The sequence below is a fragment of the Mobula hypostoma genome, chromosome 14 (assembly GCF_963921235.1).
Source record: "Mobula hypostoma chromosome 14, sMobHyp1.1, whole genome shotgun sequence".
NCBI lineage: Eukaryota > Metazoa > Chordata > Chondrichthyes > Myliobatiformes > Myliobatidae > Mobula > Mobula hypostoma.
In genome coordinates, this window is record NC_086110.1 from 2,306,192 (window position 1) to 2,323,968 (window position 17,777).

The window sequence follows — 17,777 nt, forward strand, 5'->3', positions numbered from 1 at the left end:
TGACAGTCCATTTCCCTCCATAAATGATGCCTGACCATTTGATTTCTCTAACACGTTTTGATTTGCTATGCTTGCCTTCATAGAATGAAAAAAACACTACAACACAGAAACAGGCCATTTGGCCCAACTATCCATGCCAAACTATTCTGATGAGTCCCATCAACCTGCACCCAGACTATAGCCCCCCCATACTCCTCCCATCCATGTACTGAAATGTTGAAATCTAACCTGCATCCACCTCTTCCGCTGACAGCTCATTCCACACTCTCACCACCGTCTGAGTGAACAAGTTCCCCCATGTTCCCCTTAAACATTTCACCTTTCACCCTTAACATATGACCTCAAGTTCCAGTCTCACTGAATCTCAATGGAAATAGCCTGCTTACAATTACCCTTCCTGTACCTATCATAATTTTGTATGCCCTTATTAAATCTCCTAACCTATTCAAACTTTCCCTCTAACTCAGGTCCTCAAGTTCTGGTACCATCCTTGCAAATTTTCTCTGCATTCTTTCAATCTTATTTCAATCGTTTTGATAGATAGATGACCAGAACTGGACAGAAACCTTTACATTAGGCCTTATCAATGTTTTATACAACTTCAACATAACTTCCCATTGCCTGTAATCAGTACTTTGATTTATGGAAGTCAATGTGCCAAAAGCTCTCTTTACAACCCTATCTAGCTGTGGCGCCACTTTCAAGGGATTGTGGATGTGTATTCCCAGATGTCTCAGCTCTACCGCACTCCTCAGCGCCCTGTTGCACAATGTCCAAGTCCTACCCTGATTGGTCCTCCTAAAGTGTAAGACCTCACACTTGCCTGCATTAAATTCCATCAGCCATTTACAGGAGGAAATCTGCAGATGCTGGAAGTTCAAGCAACACACATAAAAAATGCTGGTGAACGCAGCAGACCAGGCAGCATCTATAGGGAGAGGTACAATCGATGTTTCAGGCCGAGACCCTTCCTCAGACGAAGGGTAGCCACTTACAGCTCATTTTTCCAGCTGGTCCAGATTCCAATACAAGCTTTGATAGCCTCCCTCTATCTACTAAAACCTCAATCTTAGTGTAATCGGCAAATTCGCTGATCCTGTTTTCTACATCATTACTCAGATGGCTGATACAAACAACAACAGACCCGGCACCGATCCCTGCAACACTCCATCAGTCACAGGACTCCAGTCAGAGAGGTAACCATATACTACCACTCCCCGGCACTGTCCACAAAGCCAATGTCTAATCCAATTTACTATTTCATAAAATACTTAATAAATCTACTACTACTACTATTAATCCTGAATGGCAACCCACTGAACCTTCTTAACCAACCTTCCATGCTGGACCTTGTCAAAGGCCTTGCTAAAGTGCATATAGACAACACCTTCTGCTTTCATCAACTTTCCTGGTAGCCTCCTCGAAAAACTCTGCAACGTTGGTTAAACACGACCTATCATGCACCAAGCCATGCTGACTACACCTGTCTATTGAGATACTTGTACATCTGGTTCCTTACAATGCCTTCCAATAACTTACCCACTACTGATGTCAGGCTCACCAGCCTATAATTTCCCAGCTTATTCTTCAAGCCTTCCTTAAACAATGGAACATAGATTGAAGCTTTCAGTATAAAAGCTGGGAGATAAGACTAGTGTTACCTAGAGTGTTTAAACTCGATTGGTGAGGAGTTGCGCCTTGAGCAGTACAGACTGATGAGAAATTCAGGTAAATACTAAGAGCACTTTAACAGTCAAGACAGCTAAAAGCACAGTAAAGGGAAAAGAGAGACAGCTGGTTTAAACTGCATTTATTTCAAGCCAAGAGGCAGATGATCTGATCTACAGGTGTGGATTGGCTCTAGGATTTGGAATGTCACAAATAGGGACAATTTGAAATGTTACAATAGGGTCTTTTAAGAGACTCTTGGATGGGTGCATGGAGCTTAGAAAAACAGAGGGCTATGGGTAACCCTAGGTAATTTCTAAAGTAAGTACATGTCGCCACAGCATTGTGGGCTGAAGGGCCTGTACTGTGCTGTAGATTTTCTATGTTTTATGTATCTATGTTCTAAATCTCATGATTGGAATGTCTCAGGGACATAGCTGAGAGACGGACGACTGGCAAATCAATGCAGGACACAAATACTGCGGCTGCAATACACATACAAATAAAAGAGGAGGGGGAGTTGCCTAATTGATGGTGGAGGACACAACAACAATCCTTGGGGAGCGGATATTCCTGGTGGATAGCCATAGAACTTAGAAATAAGGAGACAATCATTCTTATAGGGCTGTATTATAGTCAGCAGGAATTAGAAAAGCAGATAGTTAGAGACTGCAGGTGGTTGTAAATAGGGTAGTATTTGTGTGAGATTTGAACTTCCCTCATAGTCTGCGTACAACAGCTCCCGAGGAGATAGTCATAGTCATACTTTATTGATCCCGGGGGAAATTGGTTTTCATTACAGTTGCACCATAAATAATAAATAGTAATAAAACCGTTAATAGTTAAATAGTAATATGTAAATTATACCAGTAAATTATGAAATAAGTCCAGGACCAGCCTACTGGCTCAGGGTGTCTGACCCTCCAAGGGAGGAGTTGTAAAGTTTGATGGCCACAGGCAGGAATGACTTCCTATGACGCTCTGTGCTGCATCTCGGTGGAATGAGTCTCTGGCTGAATGTACTCCTGTGCCCACCCAGTACATTATGTAGTGGATGGGAGACATTGTCCAAGATGGCATGCAACTTAGACAGCATCCTCTTTTCAGACACCACCGTGGATTGTGTAGCACGAGAGAAAGTTCAGGAGAAGTGAGCAGGAACATTTGGGACATTCTGTGTGCCACGTCTCTTGAGGAGACATTGGATTGCACAGCAGGAGACAGTGTTCAAAGGAAGCGAGAGAGGTCGGACAAGACATTCTGCACATGACAGTCCCCTTGGAAACATTGGATTATGCATAATTAGGCATTGACAACAGCCAATAAAAAGTTAGGTTTTTTTCTTTCTTATTGCACAACTAGAGCAGTGGGGATGCCAGGCAAGATAGAGGAATGCTCTTTTGTGAGATGTGGGAAGGTAGGGGGACCTCCAGTATTCCTAATGACTACACCTGCAGTTTCTTTCAGACTGTCTTAAGGAACTAGAGAGGGAATAAGGGATGGGAAATGGAGAGGGGGGAGTTGGGAGGCATCACCGGAAGTTAGAGAAATCGATGTTCATGCCATCAGGTTGGATGCTACCTAAATGGAATATAAGGTGTTGTTCCTCTAACACCTGTCATTATACACCAGTCATTGAAAGTGGGCATGCAGGTACAGCAGGCGGTGAAAAAGGCGAATGGTATGCTGGCATTTATAGCGAAAGGATTCGAGTACAGGAGCAGGGAGGTACTACTGCAGTTGTACAAGGCCTTGGTGAGACCACACCTGGAGTATTGTGTGCAGTTTTGGTCCCCTAATCTGAGGAAAGACATCCTTGCCATAGAGGGAGTACAAAGAAGGTTCACCAGATTGATTCCTGGGATGGCAGGACTTTCATATGAAGAAAGACTGGATGAACTGGGCTTGTACTCGTTGGAATTTAGAAGATTGAGGGGGGATCTGATTGAAACGTATAAAATCCTAAAGGGATTGGACAGGCTAGATGCAGGAAGATTGTTCCCGATGTTGGGGAAGTCCAGAACGAGGGGTCACAGTTTGAGGATAAAGGGGAAGCCTTTTAGGACCAAGATTAGGAAAAACTTCTTCACACAGAGAGTGGTGAATCTGTGGAATTCTCTGCCACAGGAAACAGTTGAGGCCAGTTCATTGGCTATATTTAAGAGGGAGTTAGATATGGCCCTTGTGGCTACGAGGTTCAGGGGGTATGGAGGGAAGGCTGGGGCAGGGTTCTGAGTTGGATGATCAGCCAGGATCATAATAAATGGCGGTGCAGGCTCGAAGGGCCGAATGGCCTACTCCTGCACCTATTTTCTATGTTTCTATGTAACCCAAGTGTGACCTCATCATGACAGTGGAGGAGGCCATGGATGGACTTATCGGAATGGGAATGGGAAGTGGAATTAAAATGGGTGGTCACTGGTAGATCCCACTTGTTCTGGCAGTCAGAGCACAGATGCTTGGCGAAGCGGTCTTCCAATCTACATCGGGTCGCACCAATGTGCAGGATCTACTCATTAGCTTTTTTTCTCCACGCCTATCAAAGGATTTTGGCCTGAAACATCGACTGTACTTTTTTCCATAGATGCTGCCTGGCCTGCTGATTTCCTCCAGAATTTTGTTTGTGTAACTTTGATTTCCAGCATCTGCAGATCTCCTCTTGTTTGTGATTTGAGGACCTACAGGAAGGTAGTTTGGCCACCTTGCTTGTTACTTCCTCAGATTTGTCAGGTAAGATTTCCCTTCACAGAAATCATGACTTACTTTTAGTCTCCAAGCAACCAAAAACCTCATCCTTAAAAATAGACTCCAGCACTTTCCCAACACTGAGGTTAAGCTAACTGGCCTATAATTTCCTTTCTTTTGCCTTCTTCCGTTCTTGAAGAGTGGAATGACATTTGCAATTTTCCAGTCCTCAGGGACCATGCCAGAATCAAGTGATTCTTGAAAGGTCATGACCAATGCATCCGTTATCTCTTCAGCAACCTCTCTCAGGATTCTGGGATGTAGTCCATCTAGTTCAGATGACCTATCTGCCTAAGACCTACGAGTTTGCTTTGCACTTTTTCCTTTGTAATAGTCATGGCACTCACCCCTGCTCCCTGACACTCACAGACCTAGTGTTTCCCACAGTGAAGACTGAGGCAACGTACCCATTAAGTTCATCTGCCATTTCTTTGCCCCCCATTACTACCTTGCCAGTATCATTTTCCTGTGGTCCAATATCAACTCTCACCTCCCCATGACTCTATATAACCGTAAAAACTTTTCGTATCATGCTTTATATTATTGGATAGTTTGCCCTTATATTTCATCTTTTCCCATCTTATAGCTTTTTTTGTCATGGTCATACTTTATTGATCCCAAGGGAAATTGGGTTTCGTTACAGTTGCACCAAAAATAGAGTATAAATATAGCAATATAAAACCATAAGTAATTAAATAATAATATGTAAATTATGCCAGATGGAAATAAGTCCAGGACCAGCCTATTGGCTCAGGGTGTCTGACCCTCCAAGGGAGGAGTTGTAAAGTTTGATGGCCACAGGCAGGAATGACTTCCTATGACGCTCTGTGTTGCATCTCGGTGGAATGAGTCTCTGGCTGAATGTACTCTTCTGCCCACCCAGTACATTATGTAGTGCAGTACATTTTGTTGCCTTCTGTTGAATTTTAAAACTTTCCAGTCATCGAAATTCCCACTCATTTTGCTACCTTATATGACTTTTCTCATTTGTATGAACTTTAGCAACACTTCACAGGATCCTGCATGGAATGTTGTCTGCAAGGTTAGATTACATGGAATCCAAAAGATGATAGCTAATTGGATTCATTATTGATTTAACGGAAGGAAGCAGAAGGTGATCATAGCAGGCTGTTTCTCGGACTTGCCTTGGAGTTGTGGTGTCACAAGTAGGACATTTGTTGTTCGTCACCTATGTCAACAACTTGGATGTGAATTGAACATGAATGTAACATGGTTGGTAAATTCACACATGATATGAAAACAGGTGGCATTGTATACAGTAGGAAGGATATCAAATATTACAGGGGGATCTTGATCAGCTAGGTAAGTCCGTCCAAAATTGGCAAATGGCTTTTAAGTGGGATAAGTGCAAAGTGTCGCATTTTAGGTCAATCCAGGACAGGATTTACACAATGAATGGTTGTCTCTCTGGAGTGTTGTGAAAGTTAGGACATAGTTTGCTGAAGGCAATGTCAGAAATAGACAGGGAATTTTAGAGTGCAGATCCTCAACAGTCAGAGCACTGAGAATAGAGGTTGCAAAGTTATGTTGTAGCTGTACAAGACATTGCTGAGACCTTACGTAGAGTATTATGTTCAATTCTGGCTGTCCTGTTTTAGGAAAGACATTTTTAAACTGGAAAGAGTGCAGAAAGATTTATGAGGGTACTCTAGGATTTGAAGCCCCTAGTTATAGGGAAAGGGGATTTTTTTGTTTGGAATGTAGGAGATTGAGGGTGACCTAGTAGAGGTGTATAGAAGCCGTTAGACATGTAGATAGGATGACTGCATGGTCTCTTTCCCGGGGAAAAGGAACTAAAAATTAGGTCTACTGCTCAAGCAGTGTATATGTACAAAGCTATGCAATGAGTTAAACACCTTCTCAAAAATCAACCGAGATGGAAGCTTCCTTCAGGGTTTTTAAATAAGATCTTACTTAGTAAACTACAAAAAGTTAAGTAAAATACTTATTAAGTTCAATACAGAAGTGTCACTCACTGGAATATACTAATACTGCCGATTGTCCTCGCAACTGGTGTTAACCAAGGTATCACACACGCACCCACGCTACACTTCATAATGATGCCATGTAAACAAGAGTAAACTCATGGCACAACTATATCTTCAAAGTAAATTTATTATGCTGGGCTGGCGGGTGGCGCCATGACATCGGTGCCGGACCCGGGAGTGGAGGTTCCCGGGTTTGAAACCAGTCGGGTCCGCTCCCGAGTACACTTTCCGTCTGTGCCGGGTTGAGTGTCGAGATTGCAACTCGACCTCGTAAAATGAAAAAGGGAAAAGTACTGTGAAAGTGTCTGTGTGAGGAGTGGCCCACCACACAGTCTCTCACTCGTTCCACGCCTTGTAAAAGCCATGAAAAAGACGTCATCACGGACGCTCACACACACACACACACACGCACAGACACGCACGCACGCAGGCACACGCCAAAAAAAATAATTATTATGCCACTATTTACAACCTTCAGATTCATTTTCATGCAGGCGAACAGTAAATACAAGAAACACAATAGAATCAATTAAAGACTGCACCCAACAGGATGGACAACAACCAAAGAGCAAACAAAGAAAACTCTATAAATACAAAAAGAGGGAAAAAAAACAATAATAATAATAAATAAGCAATAAATATCAAGGACAAGAAATGAAGAGGACATTCTTTACAATAAATGTAATACTCTCTTCAAAATACATCTACCAAATGTTTACCAATATTAACAAACAAGACTCACAGACGTAAGAGAGGAGGATGTCTTCCCTTGTGTTTCAACACAAATCCAAATTAACCCGTGCAGGAAATGATATAAAAACAGCTTACATGCAGGAAGTGATGTTCATACAAAACAAGCTACATACAAAATGAACTGAGCCTCGAGAGGCCAGAAGATAAGTTAAAGGCAAGAAGAGAAAGATTTAAGAAGGGACTTGAGGAACAACTTCTTCAGACAGAGGGTGGTGCATATATGGAATGTGCTGCTAAAGGAAGTGACTGAGGCAGTTACAATAACAACCTCTAAAATTCATTTATGCTAAAGTACACGGATAAGTGGGGTTGAGAGGGATATGGGCCAATGGATGTTAATGACATTAGCTTGGCCAGCATGGAAACATTGGGTCAAAGGGTCTGTTTTCATGTTGCAAAACTCAATGACTTTAACGTATCATGCTGAACCTGTACAGAACATGGGTTAGACTGCACTTTGAACAGTTCCAGTCATCACACTACAGGAAGCACGTGGAAGTACAAAAGACGATGTTACCTAGAATGGAGGGATCTCATAATAAAGACAGTCTGGATAGTCTGGGATTGTCCTCTCTGGAACACAGCAGGCTGAGGGGTCATCACACAGCAGTTTATAAAACGATGCAATAGTCAGAATCTTTATCCTAGGACAAGGGTATTTAGAACTAATATTTATATCAGGTTAAGGTGAGAGGGGAGAAATTTAAAGGTGATCTGAGGGGCAAGTTTTTCCACACAGTGGATGACGGCTTTGCAGAACAAGCTGCCGGAGGGGGTGACTGAGGCAGGTACTATTTACAGCAGTTGGATAGGTATGGGTAGGGAAGGCTTGGAGGGGTACAGGATTAATGAGGGTAAATGAGATTTGTGTAGACAGGTGTCACAGTCAGCAAGGACAAGGAGGCCTGTCTCTGAGCTGTACAATTCCATGATTAACATCACCAAGTAGACTTGGCAGATGTTTTTCTTATCCATATAACCATTGCACACTTGACAACTAGTGGCTATAGGTGACTGAAAAAACAGGCTTAATACAATGAAAAAACAAGTAAAAGAAAATAGTGTTTATATGAGCAACACACATCAAAGTTGCTGGTGAACGCAGCAGGCCAAGCAGCATCTATAGGAAGAGGCGCAGTCGACGTTTCAGTTAGTCCTGACGAAGGGTCTCGGCCTGAAACGTCGACTGTACCTCTTCCTATAGATGCTGCTTGGCCTGCTGCGTTCACCAGCAACTTTGATGTGTGTTGCTTGAATTTCCAGCATCTGCAGAATTCCTGTTGTTAGTGTTTATATGAACAGGTTTTACAAATTGTCAATTAAATACACAGGTAAAAACAAATGCTGCCTGATTCACTTCAGTAAACTTTTAGTCCTATGCTCCTGCTAATTATAAATGCCACTTTTTTACTTCAAAATAAACTTTATTCATAATAAAAATATTTACAACAGTAAACTCTGCAATGCCTTTTTATTTTTTGACCATATGTTAAGTCGTTTTCTATCATTTCTTGAAACTAAGAGTTTAGGGGTAACAAGAGGGGGAACTTCTTTACTCGGAGAGTGGTAGCCGTGTGGAACGAGCTTCCAGCAGAAGTGGTTGAGGGAGGTTCAATGTTGTCATTTAAAGTTAAATTGGATAGATATATGGAGAGGAAAGGAACAGAAGGTTATGGGCTGAGTGCAGTTCTGTGGGACTAGCTGAGAGTAAGAGTTTGGCACGGACTAGAAGGGCCGAGATAGCCTGTTTCCGTGCTGTAATTGTTATATGGGTATAGGACAGTTCCACTCATATGCCTCCTGGAATGGTACAATAATTGAGGGGCTTCCTCACCCAACTTGGCCCCTCCTATATTTTTTCTTAAACAAAATAAACTTCATAATTTTAAAATTAAACAAATAAACCATCTTTTCATTCTTTACATTCAAAGTCAATGACTCAGTATGGTTCTATTCCATCTAAATGTGGCCTCCTAGGGTGGTACACTACTACAATAATTGCAAAGCTTCCTCCCCAAATCCAGCCCCTCTCTCTGTGGTCCTTCCCCACTGAGCCATTGCATCGAGCGACAGTACATCAGGGAGGGAGGCAAAAGAGGTGGGGGTGTAGCACTGCTGATCAGAGATAGTGTCACAACTGCAGAAAAGGAGGAAGTCATGGAGGAATTGTCTACCAAGTCTCTGTGGGTGGAAGTTAGGAACAGGAAGGGGTCAATAACTCTACTGGGTGTTTTTTTTTAATATATAGACCACCCATTAGTAACAGGGACATCGAGGTGCAGACAGGGAGACAGATTCTGGAAAGATGCAACAATAACAGGGTTGTCGTGGTGGGAAATTTTAATTTCCCAAATGTTGAATGGTATCTCCCTAGAGCAAGGGGTTTAAATGGGGTGGAGTTTGTTAGGTCTGTTGAGGAAGGTTTCCTGACACAATATGTAGATATGCCTACAAGAGGAGAGGCTAGATTTGATCTGGTATTAGGAAATGAACCTGGTCAGGTGTCAGGTCTCTCAGTGGGAGAGCATATTGGAGATAGTGATCACAATTCTATCTCCTTTACCATAGCAATGGAGAGGAATAGGAACAGACAAGTTAGGAAAGCATTTAATTGGAGTAAGCGGAAATATGAAGCTATCAGGCAGGAACTTGGAAGCATAAATTGGTGACAGATGTTCTCAGGGAAATGTATGGCAGAAAAGTTCAGGGGATATTTGCGTGACGTATGTAAATTCCAATGAGACAGGGAAAGGATGGAAGGGCACAGGAACCGTGGTTTACAAAGGCTGTTGAAAATCTAGTCAAGAAGAAAAGAAAAGCTAGGTTCAAAAAACTAGGTAATGAAAGAGATCTAGAAGATTATAAAGCTAGCAGGAAGGAACTTAAGAATGAAACTAGAAGAGCCAGAAGGGGCCATGAGAGGGCCCTGGCGAGCAGGATTAAGGAAAACCCCCAAGGCATTCTACAAGTATGTGAAGAGCAAGAGGATAAGACATGAGAGAATAGGACCAGTCATGTGTGACAGTGGAGAAGTGTATATGAATCTGGAGGAGGTAGCAGAGATACGTAATGAATACTTTGCTTCAGTATTCACTATGGAAAAGGGTCTTGGCGATTGTAGGGATGTCTTGCAGCGGACTGAAAAGCTTGAGAATATAGACATTAAGAAAGAGGATGTGCTGGAGCTTTTGGAAAGCATCAAGTTGGATAAGTCTCCAGGACCAGATGAGATGTAGCCCAGGCTACTGTGGGAGGTGAGAGAGGAGATTACTGAGCCTCTGGCGATGATCTTTGCATCATCAGTGGGGATGGGAGAGGATTGGAGGGTTGCAGATGTTGTTCCCTTATTCAAGAAAGGAAAGCCCACGAAATTATAGACCAGTGAGTCTTACTTCAGTGTTTGGTAAGTTGATGGTGAAGATCCTGAGAGGCAGAACTTATGAAGATTTGGACAGGCATAATATGATTAGGAATAGTCAGCATGGTTTTGTCAAAGGCAGGTCATGCCTTATGAGACTGATTGAATTTTTTTGAAGATGTGACTAAACACATTGATGAAGGAAGAACAGTAGATGTAGTGTACAAGGATTTCAGCAAGGCATTTGATAAGGTACCCTATGCAAAACTTATTGAGAAAGTAAGGAGGCATGGGATCCAAGAGGTCCTTGCTTTGTGGATCCAGAACTGGCTTGCCCACAGAAGGCAAAGAGTGGTTGTAGACGGGTCATATTCTGCATGGAGGTCACTGACCAGTGGTGTGCCTCAGGGATCTGTTCTGGGACCCCTGCTCTTCATGATTTTCATAAATGACCATGATGAGGAAGTGGAGAGATAGGTTAGTAAATTTGCTAATGACATAAAGGTTGGGGGTGAGGTGGATAGTGTGGAGGGCTGTCAGAGGTTACAGTGTGACATTGATAGGATGCAAAACTGGGCTGAGAAGTGGCAGATGGCGTTCAACCCAGATAAGTGTGAGGTGGTTCATTTTGGTAGGTCAAATATGGTGGCAGAATATAGTATTAATGGTAAGACTCTTGGCAGTGTGGAGGATCAAAGTGAATCTTAGGGTCCGAATCCATAGGACACACAAAGCTGCTGCACAGGTTGATTCTGCGGTCAAGAAGGCATACGGTGTATTGGCCTTCATCAATCGTGCGATTGAGTTTAAGAGCCGAAAGGTAATGTTACAGCTATATAGGACCCTGGTCAGACCACACTTCGAGTACTGTGCTTAGTTCTGGTCACCTCACTACAGGAAGGATGTGGAAACTATAGAAAGGGTGTGATGTGGAAACTATAGAAAGGGTACAGAGGAGATTTACAAGGATGTTGCCTGGATTGGGGAGCATGCCTTATGAGAATAGGTTGTGTGAACTCAGCCTTTTTTCCTTGGAGCAATGGAGGATAAGAGGTGACCTGATAGAGGTGTATAAGATGATGAGAGGCATTGATCATGTCAACAGTCTGAGGCTTTTTCCCAGGGGTAAAATGGCTAACACGAGAGGGCACAGTTTTAAGGTGCTTGGAAGTAGGCACAGAGGTAAGATTTTTTACGCAGAGTGGTGACTGTGTGGAATGGGCTGCTGGCGATAGTGGTGGAAGCGGATACGATAGGTCTTTTAAGAGACTCCAGGATAGGTACTTGGAGCTTAGAAAAATAGAGGGCTATGGGTAACCTTAGGTAATTTCTAAGTAAGTTCATGTTCGGCACTGCATTGTGGGCCGATGGGCCTGTACTATGCTGGAGGTTTTCTATGTACTCCTGCAGCCTTGTGTGCTAGATGGCAGCATACCTCAACAGACATCTCAATGTCCCTGTACCAAAAAAAAACCAAGGTAACACGCCTGAACGACTGGCGTCCTGTCGCACTCACCTCAATAATAAGCAAATGCTTTGACAGGCTGGTCAAGGATTACATCTGCAGCTTGCTACCACCCACAATGGACCACTTACAATTCGCCTACTAATACAACCGATCGACAGATAACGCAATAGCCACAGCTCTACATACTGTCCTTACACATCTGGAGAAGAAGGGTATTTTGTTGAGAATGCTGTTCTTGGACTACAGTTCAACATTTAACACCATAATTCCATCCAAGCTCAATAGGAAGCTCAGAGACTTCAGCCTTGCCCTGCCTTGTGCAGCTGGATCCTGGACTTTCTGTCAGATTGCCAGTAGATGGTAAGAGTGGGCTCCTTCATCTCCAACCCTCTGACTCTCAATACAGGAGCCCCTCAAGGCTGCGTACTGAGTCCCCTCCGTTACTCCCTATATACCCATGACTGTGTTGCCACCCACAGCTCTAAGGGAAAAAACATTATGAGAGAAAACTGGCAGGGAACATAAAAACTAACTGTAAAAGCTTTTATAGATACGTGAAAAGAAGAAGATTGGTTAAGACAAATGTAGGTCCCCTACAGACAGAAACAGGTGAATTGATTATGGGGAGCAAGGACATGGCAGACCAATTGAATAACTACTTTGTTTCTGTCTTCACTAAGGAGGACATAAATAATCTTCCGGAAATAGAAGGGGACAGAGGGTCCAGTGAGATGGAGGAACTGAGGGAAATATATGTTAGCAGGGAAGTGGTGTTAGATAAATTGAAGGGATTAAAGGAAGATAAATCCCCAGGGCCAGATGGTCTGCATCCCAGAGTGCTTAAGGAAGTAGCCCAAGAAATAGTGGATGCATTAGTGATCATTTTTCAAAACTCTTTAGATTCTGGACTAGTTCCTGAGGATTGGAGGGTGGCTAATGTAACCCCACTTTTTAAAAAAAGGAGGGAGAGAGAAACCGGGGAATTATAGACCAGTTAGCCTAACATCGGTGGTGGGGAAAATGCTAGAGTCAGTTATCAAAGATGTGATAACAGCACATTTGGAAAGTGGTGAAATCATCAGACAAAGTCAGAATGGATTTGTGAAAGGAAAATTATGTCTGACGAATCTCACAGAATTTTTTGAGGATGTAACTGATAGAGTGGATAGGGGAGAACCAGTGGATGTGGTATATTTGGATCTTCAAAAGGCTTTTGACAAGGTCCCACACAGGAGATTAGTGTGTAAAATTAAAGCACAAGGTATTGGGGGTAAGGTATTGATGTGGATAGAGAATTGGTTGGCAGAACAGGCAGCAAAGAGTGGGAATAAACGGGACCTTTTCAGAATGGCAGGCAGTGACTAGTGGGGTAACGCAAGGCTCAGTGCTGGGACCCCAGTTGTTTACAATATATATTAATGACTTAGATGAGGGAATTAAATGCAGCATCTCCAAGTTTGTGGATGACACGAAGCTGGGCGGCAGTGTTAGCAGTGAGGAGGATGCTAAGAGGATGCAGGGTGACTTGGATGGGTTAGGTGAGTAGGCAAGTTCATGGCAGATGCAATTTAATGTGGATAAATGTGAGGTTATCCACTTTGGTGGCAAAAACAGGAAAACAGATTATTATCTGAACGGTAGCCAATTAGGAAAAGGGGAGGTGCAACGAGACCTGGGTGTCATTATACACCAGTCATTGAAAGTGGGCATGCAAGTACAGCAGGCGGTGAAAAAGGCGAATGGTATGCTGGCATTCATAGCAAGAGGATTCGAGTACAGGAGCAGGGAGGTACTACTGCAGTTGTACAAAGCCTTGGTGAGACCACACCTGGAGTATTGTGCAGTTTTGGTCCCCTAATCTGAGGAAAGACATCCTTCCCATAGAGGGAGTACAAAGAAGGTTCACCAGATTGATTCCTGGGATGGCAGGACTTTCATATGATGAAAGACTTATACTCGTTGGAATTTAGAAGATTGAGGTAGGATCTTATTGAAACGTATAAAATCCTAAAGGGATTGGACAGGCTAGATGCAGGAAGATTGTTCCCGATGTTGGGAAAGTCCAGAATGAGCGGTCACAGTTTGAGAATAAAGGGGAAGCCTTTTAGGGCCGAGTTTAGGAAAAAATTTCTTCACACAGAGAGTGGTGAATCTGTGGAATTCTCTGCCACAGGAAACAGTTGAGGCCAGTTCATTAGCTATATTTAAGAGGGAGTTAGACATGGCCCTTGTGGCTAAAGGGATCAGGGGGTATGGAGGGAAGGCTGGTACAGGGTTCTGAGTTGGATGATCAGCCATGATCATACTGAATGATGGTGCAGGCTCGAAGGGCTGAATGGCCTACTCCTGCACCTATTTTCTATGTTTCTATGCTTCTAATTTGCTAATTAAATTTGCCAATGACACTACATTGATTGGCCTTATCTCAAACAATAATCAGGTGGCCTACAGGGAAGAAGTCATCTCTCTGACATGGTGTCAAGAAAACAACCTCTCCCTCAATGGCGCAAAAACGAAGGAGCTGGTTGTGGATTACAGGAGGAACGGAGATGGGCTAACCCCTATAGACATCAATGGATCTGGGGTTGAGAGGGTAAACAGCTTTAAGTTCCTCAGCATCCACATCACCAAGGACCTCACGTGGTCTGTACACACCAGCTGTGTGGTGAAAATAGCACAACGACGCCTCTTTCACCTCAGGCAGTTGAGGAAGTTTGGCATAGGTCCCCAAATCCCGAGTAATTTCTACAAGGGCACAATTGAGAGCATCCTTACTGGCTGCATCACTGCCTGGTATGGGAAAAGCGCCTCTCTTAATCACAGAGAGTGGTGAGAACAGCCCAGTGCATCTGTAGTTGTGAACTTCCCATGATTCAGGATATTTACAACGAAAGGTGTGTTAAAGGGCCCAAAGGGTCATTGGGAACCCGAATCACCCCAACCACAATCTATTCCAGCTGCTACCATCCAGGAAGTGGTACCGCAGCATAAAAGCCAGGACCAACAGGCTCCAGGACAGCTTCTTCCACCAGGCCATCAGACTGATGAACTCACGCTGACTTGAGCATATTTCTCTGTTACATTGACTGTTCTAATTATTATAAATCATGTTACCATGATTGCACATTGCACATTTAGACAGAGACTTAACGTAAAGATTGTTACTCTTCATGTATGTGAAAGATGTAAGAAATAAAGTCAATTCAATGTGCTGCAATTTTCAGGCATCTTTCACTGAGTTAATGATCTGCCTGCAGCACCTCATGTTCACCTCCATATGTGCCCCAGTAGACAGAGAGTCCTCTGTCGTGCAGCTGCTCAGGATAAGGCTTGGCAATACCCAAGCATCTTTCTCCACACCCTCTTCATAAACCCACAATTATGAACGTCACTTCAATTAATCAACTATACTTCCAGATGTTTAGTCAGCATCTTTCTCCAGTATCTTTTTAGAGTCAATATCTCAAGTACTAGATGTTTTTAAAAGGGTGTACAGCATCTTTTTCTTACTGGAATGCTCGGTCAGAGGTGGTAGTGAAAGCTCTCAGATAGGAACATGAATATGCAAAGAAGAGAGGGTTTCCGACCATACTCAGGCAATTTAATTACTTAATTAACACAGAACATCATTGCAGGATAAAGGGTTTATTCCTGTGCTGTACACTTCGATGTTCCATGCTCTATTTGACAGCTTGTTGATTATTGATACCTCACCTGTTGTAGTACCTCCTTCTTGGATTTGTTGAGCTCTTCATACTTGATTTTCCATTGGGAGATATCAGTCTCCAAATTCTCTATGTGCTTACTGAGTGCATTCTTGTCTCTGAGAAAACATGGCACAACTGTGAGCAAGTATCATTAAACCAGCACTTTCAGTGTAGATTGTTCTTACTGATTAATAGCATTGCATTTTGAAAATTATGCAAAACATTGTCAGGGATCTTATATCTTTTTTTTCCTGCAATGCAAAATCACAACACAAGGATATAAGGATCCTTCACTCTCTACAGGAAGAGTTCAAGCTTTTGTGCTTGCCAGCGCGAAGAACCTCAGATATCGCCACATTGCATGCCAGCAGCTATCTTTATGCTTATTCACTTAAAGGCACATTCTTATCATGTACTTGTCCACATGTCTTTTAAAAGAACAATTAAAAGGGATAGGAAGGGGTGACAAACGTAAGGGTCAAATGGAACTAGTTTACCCACAGGCAGCCACGAAGCAAGAAATCTGAATGAACCCAATATAAGAACAAAAAAAATTTAAAAATCAACCTCTGAAACACAAGAAAAAGGAAAAAAACCACAAATTATGCAAACAACTGAAGCCAACAACTACATTCCAAACCAAATTGAGTTGGAACCTCGGAGCAGGCCCGAAGCCTCCTTTACCAGTTCATCACATTAGTGGGTACGAAGCACACTGCTGGGGCAGCATTCATAGCCTCAACACCATGCAGAGAGGAGTGACCATCGCAGAGAATGAGCAAAATCAGCTCTTGCCTTGGATCCTGACACCCAGTCTTTTCAGTCTATCAGGGCCGGCGTTTAAATTGACCAAACGGAATAGCGAAAGGCAGCAGTTATACCTCGCACTAGGACCCAACTACTTCGAAGGAGTTGGGTCTTAGATCACGCCACCCAGTGACTTGCTCTGGGCCCAGATTTCCCATCCAGCCCAAAGCCACTCTCAAGCTCCTCAGATCAGCTTGGATCCCAGAACAGTTCAACATTGCACCTGGGCCAGTTATACAGGCATAGGAACTCTCTGCAACACACCATCTTGGCTCATCCCTCGAACTAGCCTCACCATTGCTCGCACCTGCATTGTTTGTAGCGACAATTTAACATAATTTACCTCAGAAAAGGTATTTTTAGTGATGTTTTTAGTCGGATTTCTTAACTTTATAACTACTAGTGAGTTGTCGCACGATTCAGTAGTGCCATCTTAACTATGTTACGTAACCGGCAACAATGAATATCAATCGAGTCAGGTTATATAAAAACAACCAAACATTTATTAAACACGGATAAACTATAAAAAACAAACAAAACCCTTAACCGGATGTTAACCGCTATGCGGCCGTTCAACAAATTGCCACTCGGTACTGGTTCTTAAAGCGTTAAATGCGAAAACAGTTCTTAAAGCGGTAAAGTCAAATACAGTTCTTAAAATGGTAAATTTGAAAGTCCAACATATTTAAACATTTAATTCGGAGAGACTTCTCTGGAGAAGGATTTCTTCATAGACGCGACTTTCCTGCTGGTTCTGTCCAAAGAATTCACGATGAAGGAAATAAACGGCTTAAAACAAATGACCTTAATTTGTAGGGAGCACCTTGCATGAACTTCCTTGCTCTTTTGGCAAGAGTTATCTTCGATGCAGGTCACTACTTCGTCAACGAAGACTCAATAAGGTCAATCCTTTATTGAACTGCTGAACATTCCCAACTTCTCTTAATCCTTAATATCCTGTACTTCGATGAAGTCTTCACTCTCCAATACTACTGAAAAGGTACATCAACAAATCTAGCAGAAATTGCCAGTCCAGCACTATTGTACCTTGCAACAGAACGTAACACTCCGTTTTAAAAATGAAACTGCGTCATAAAACAAATACGCAACAGACCGGAGACAACGACAAACGTTCTAGCTGGAAAACTAACTGCGTCACCAGAGGTCTTCCCTTTTATACCCGTGGTGAACATGTCATCACGTGACCTCACATCAGTGGGAAAATTACATCAGGTGACCTCCAAAAGACCATTACATCATTC

The 17,777-nt window shown here is 42.9% G+C and overlaps 1 protein-coding gene across 2 annotated transcripts in view; it reads right to left on the reverse strand.

The window, feature by feature from the left end:
* Positions 1 to 17,777, reverse strand: part of ccdc102a (coiled-coil domain containing 102A) — a 199,565-nt gene that overhangs the window by 138,939 nt on the left and 42,849 nt on the right. For both annotated transcript variants that reach the window (XM_063066583.1, XM_063066584.1), the window contains exon 5: positions 15,716 to 15,824. In XM_063066583.1, the coding sequence (XP_062922653.1) occupies positions 15,716 to 15,824 (109 nt within the window). The remainder of the gene's footprint in view (positions 1 to 15,715; positions 15,825 to 17,777) is intronic.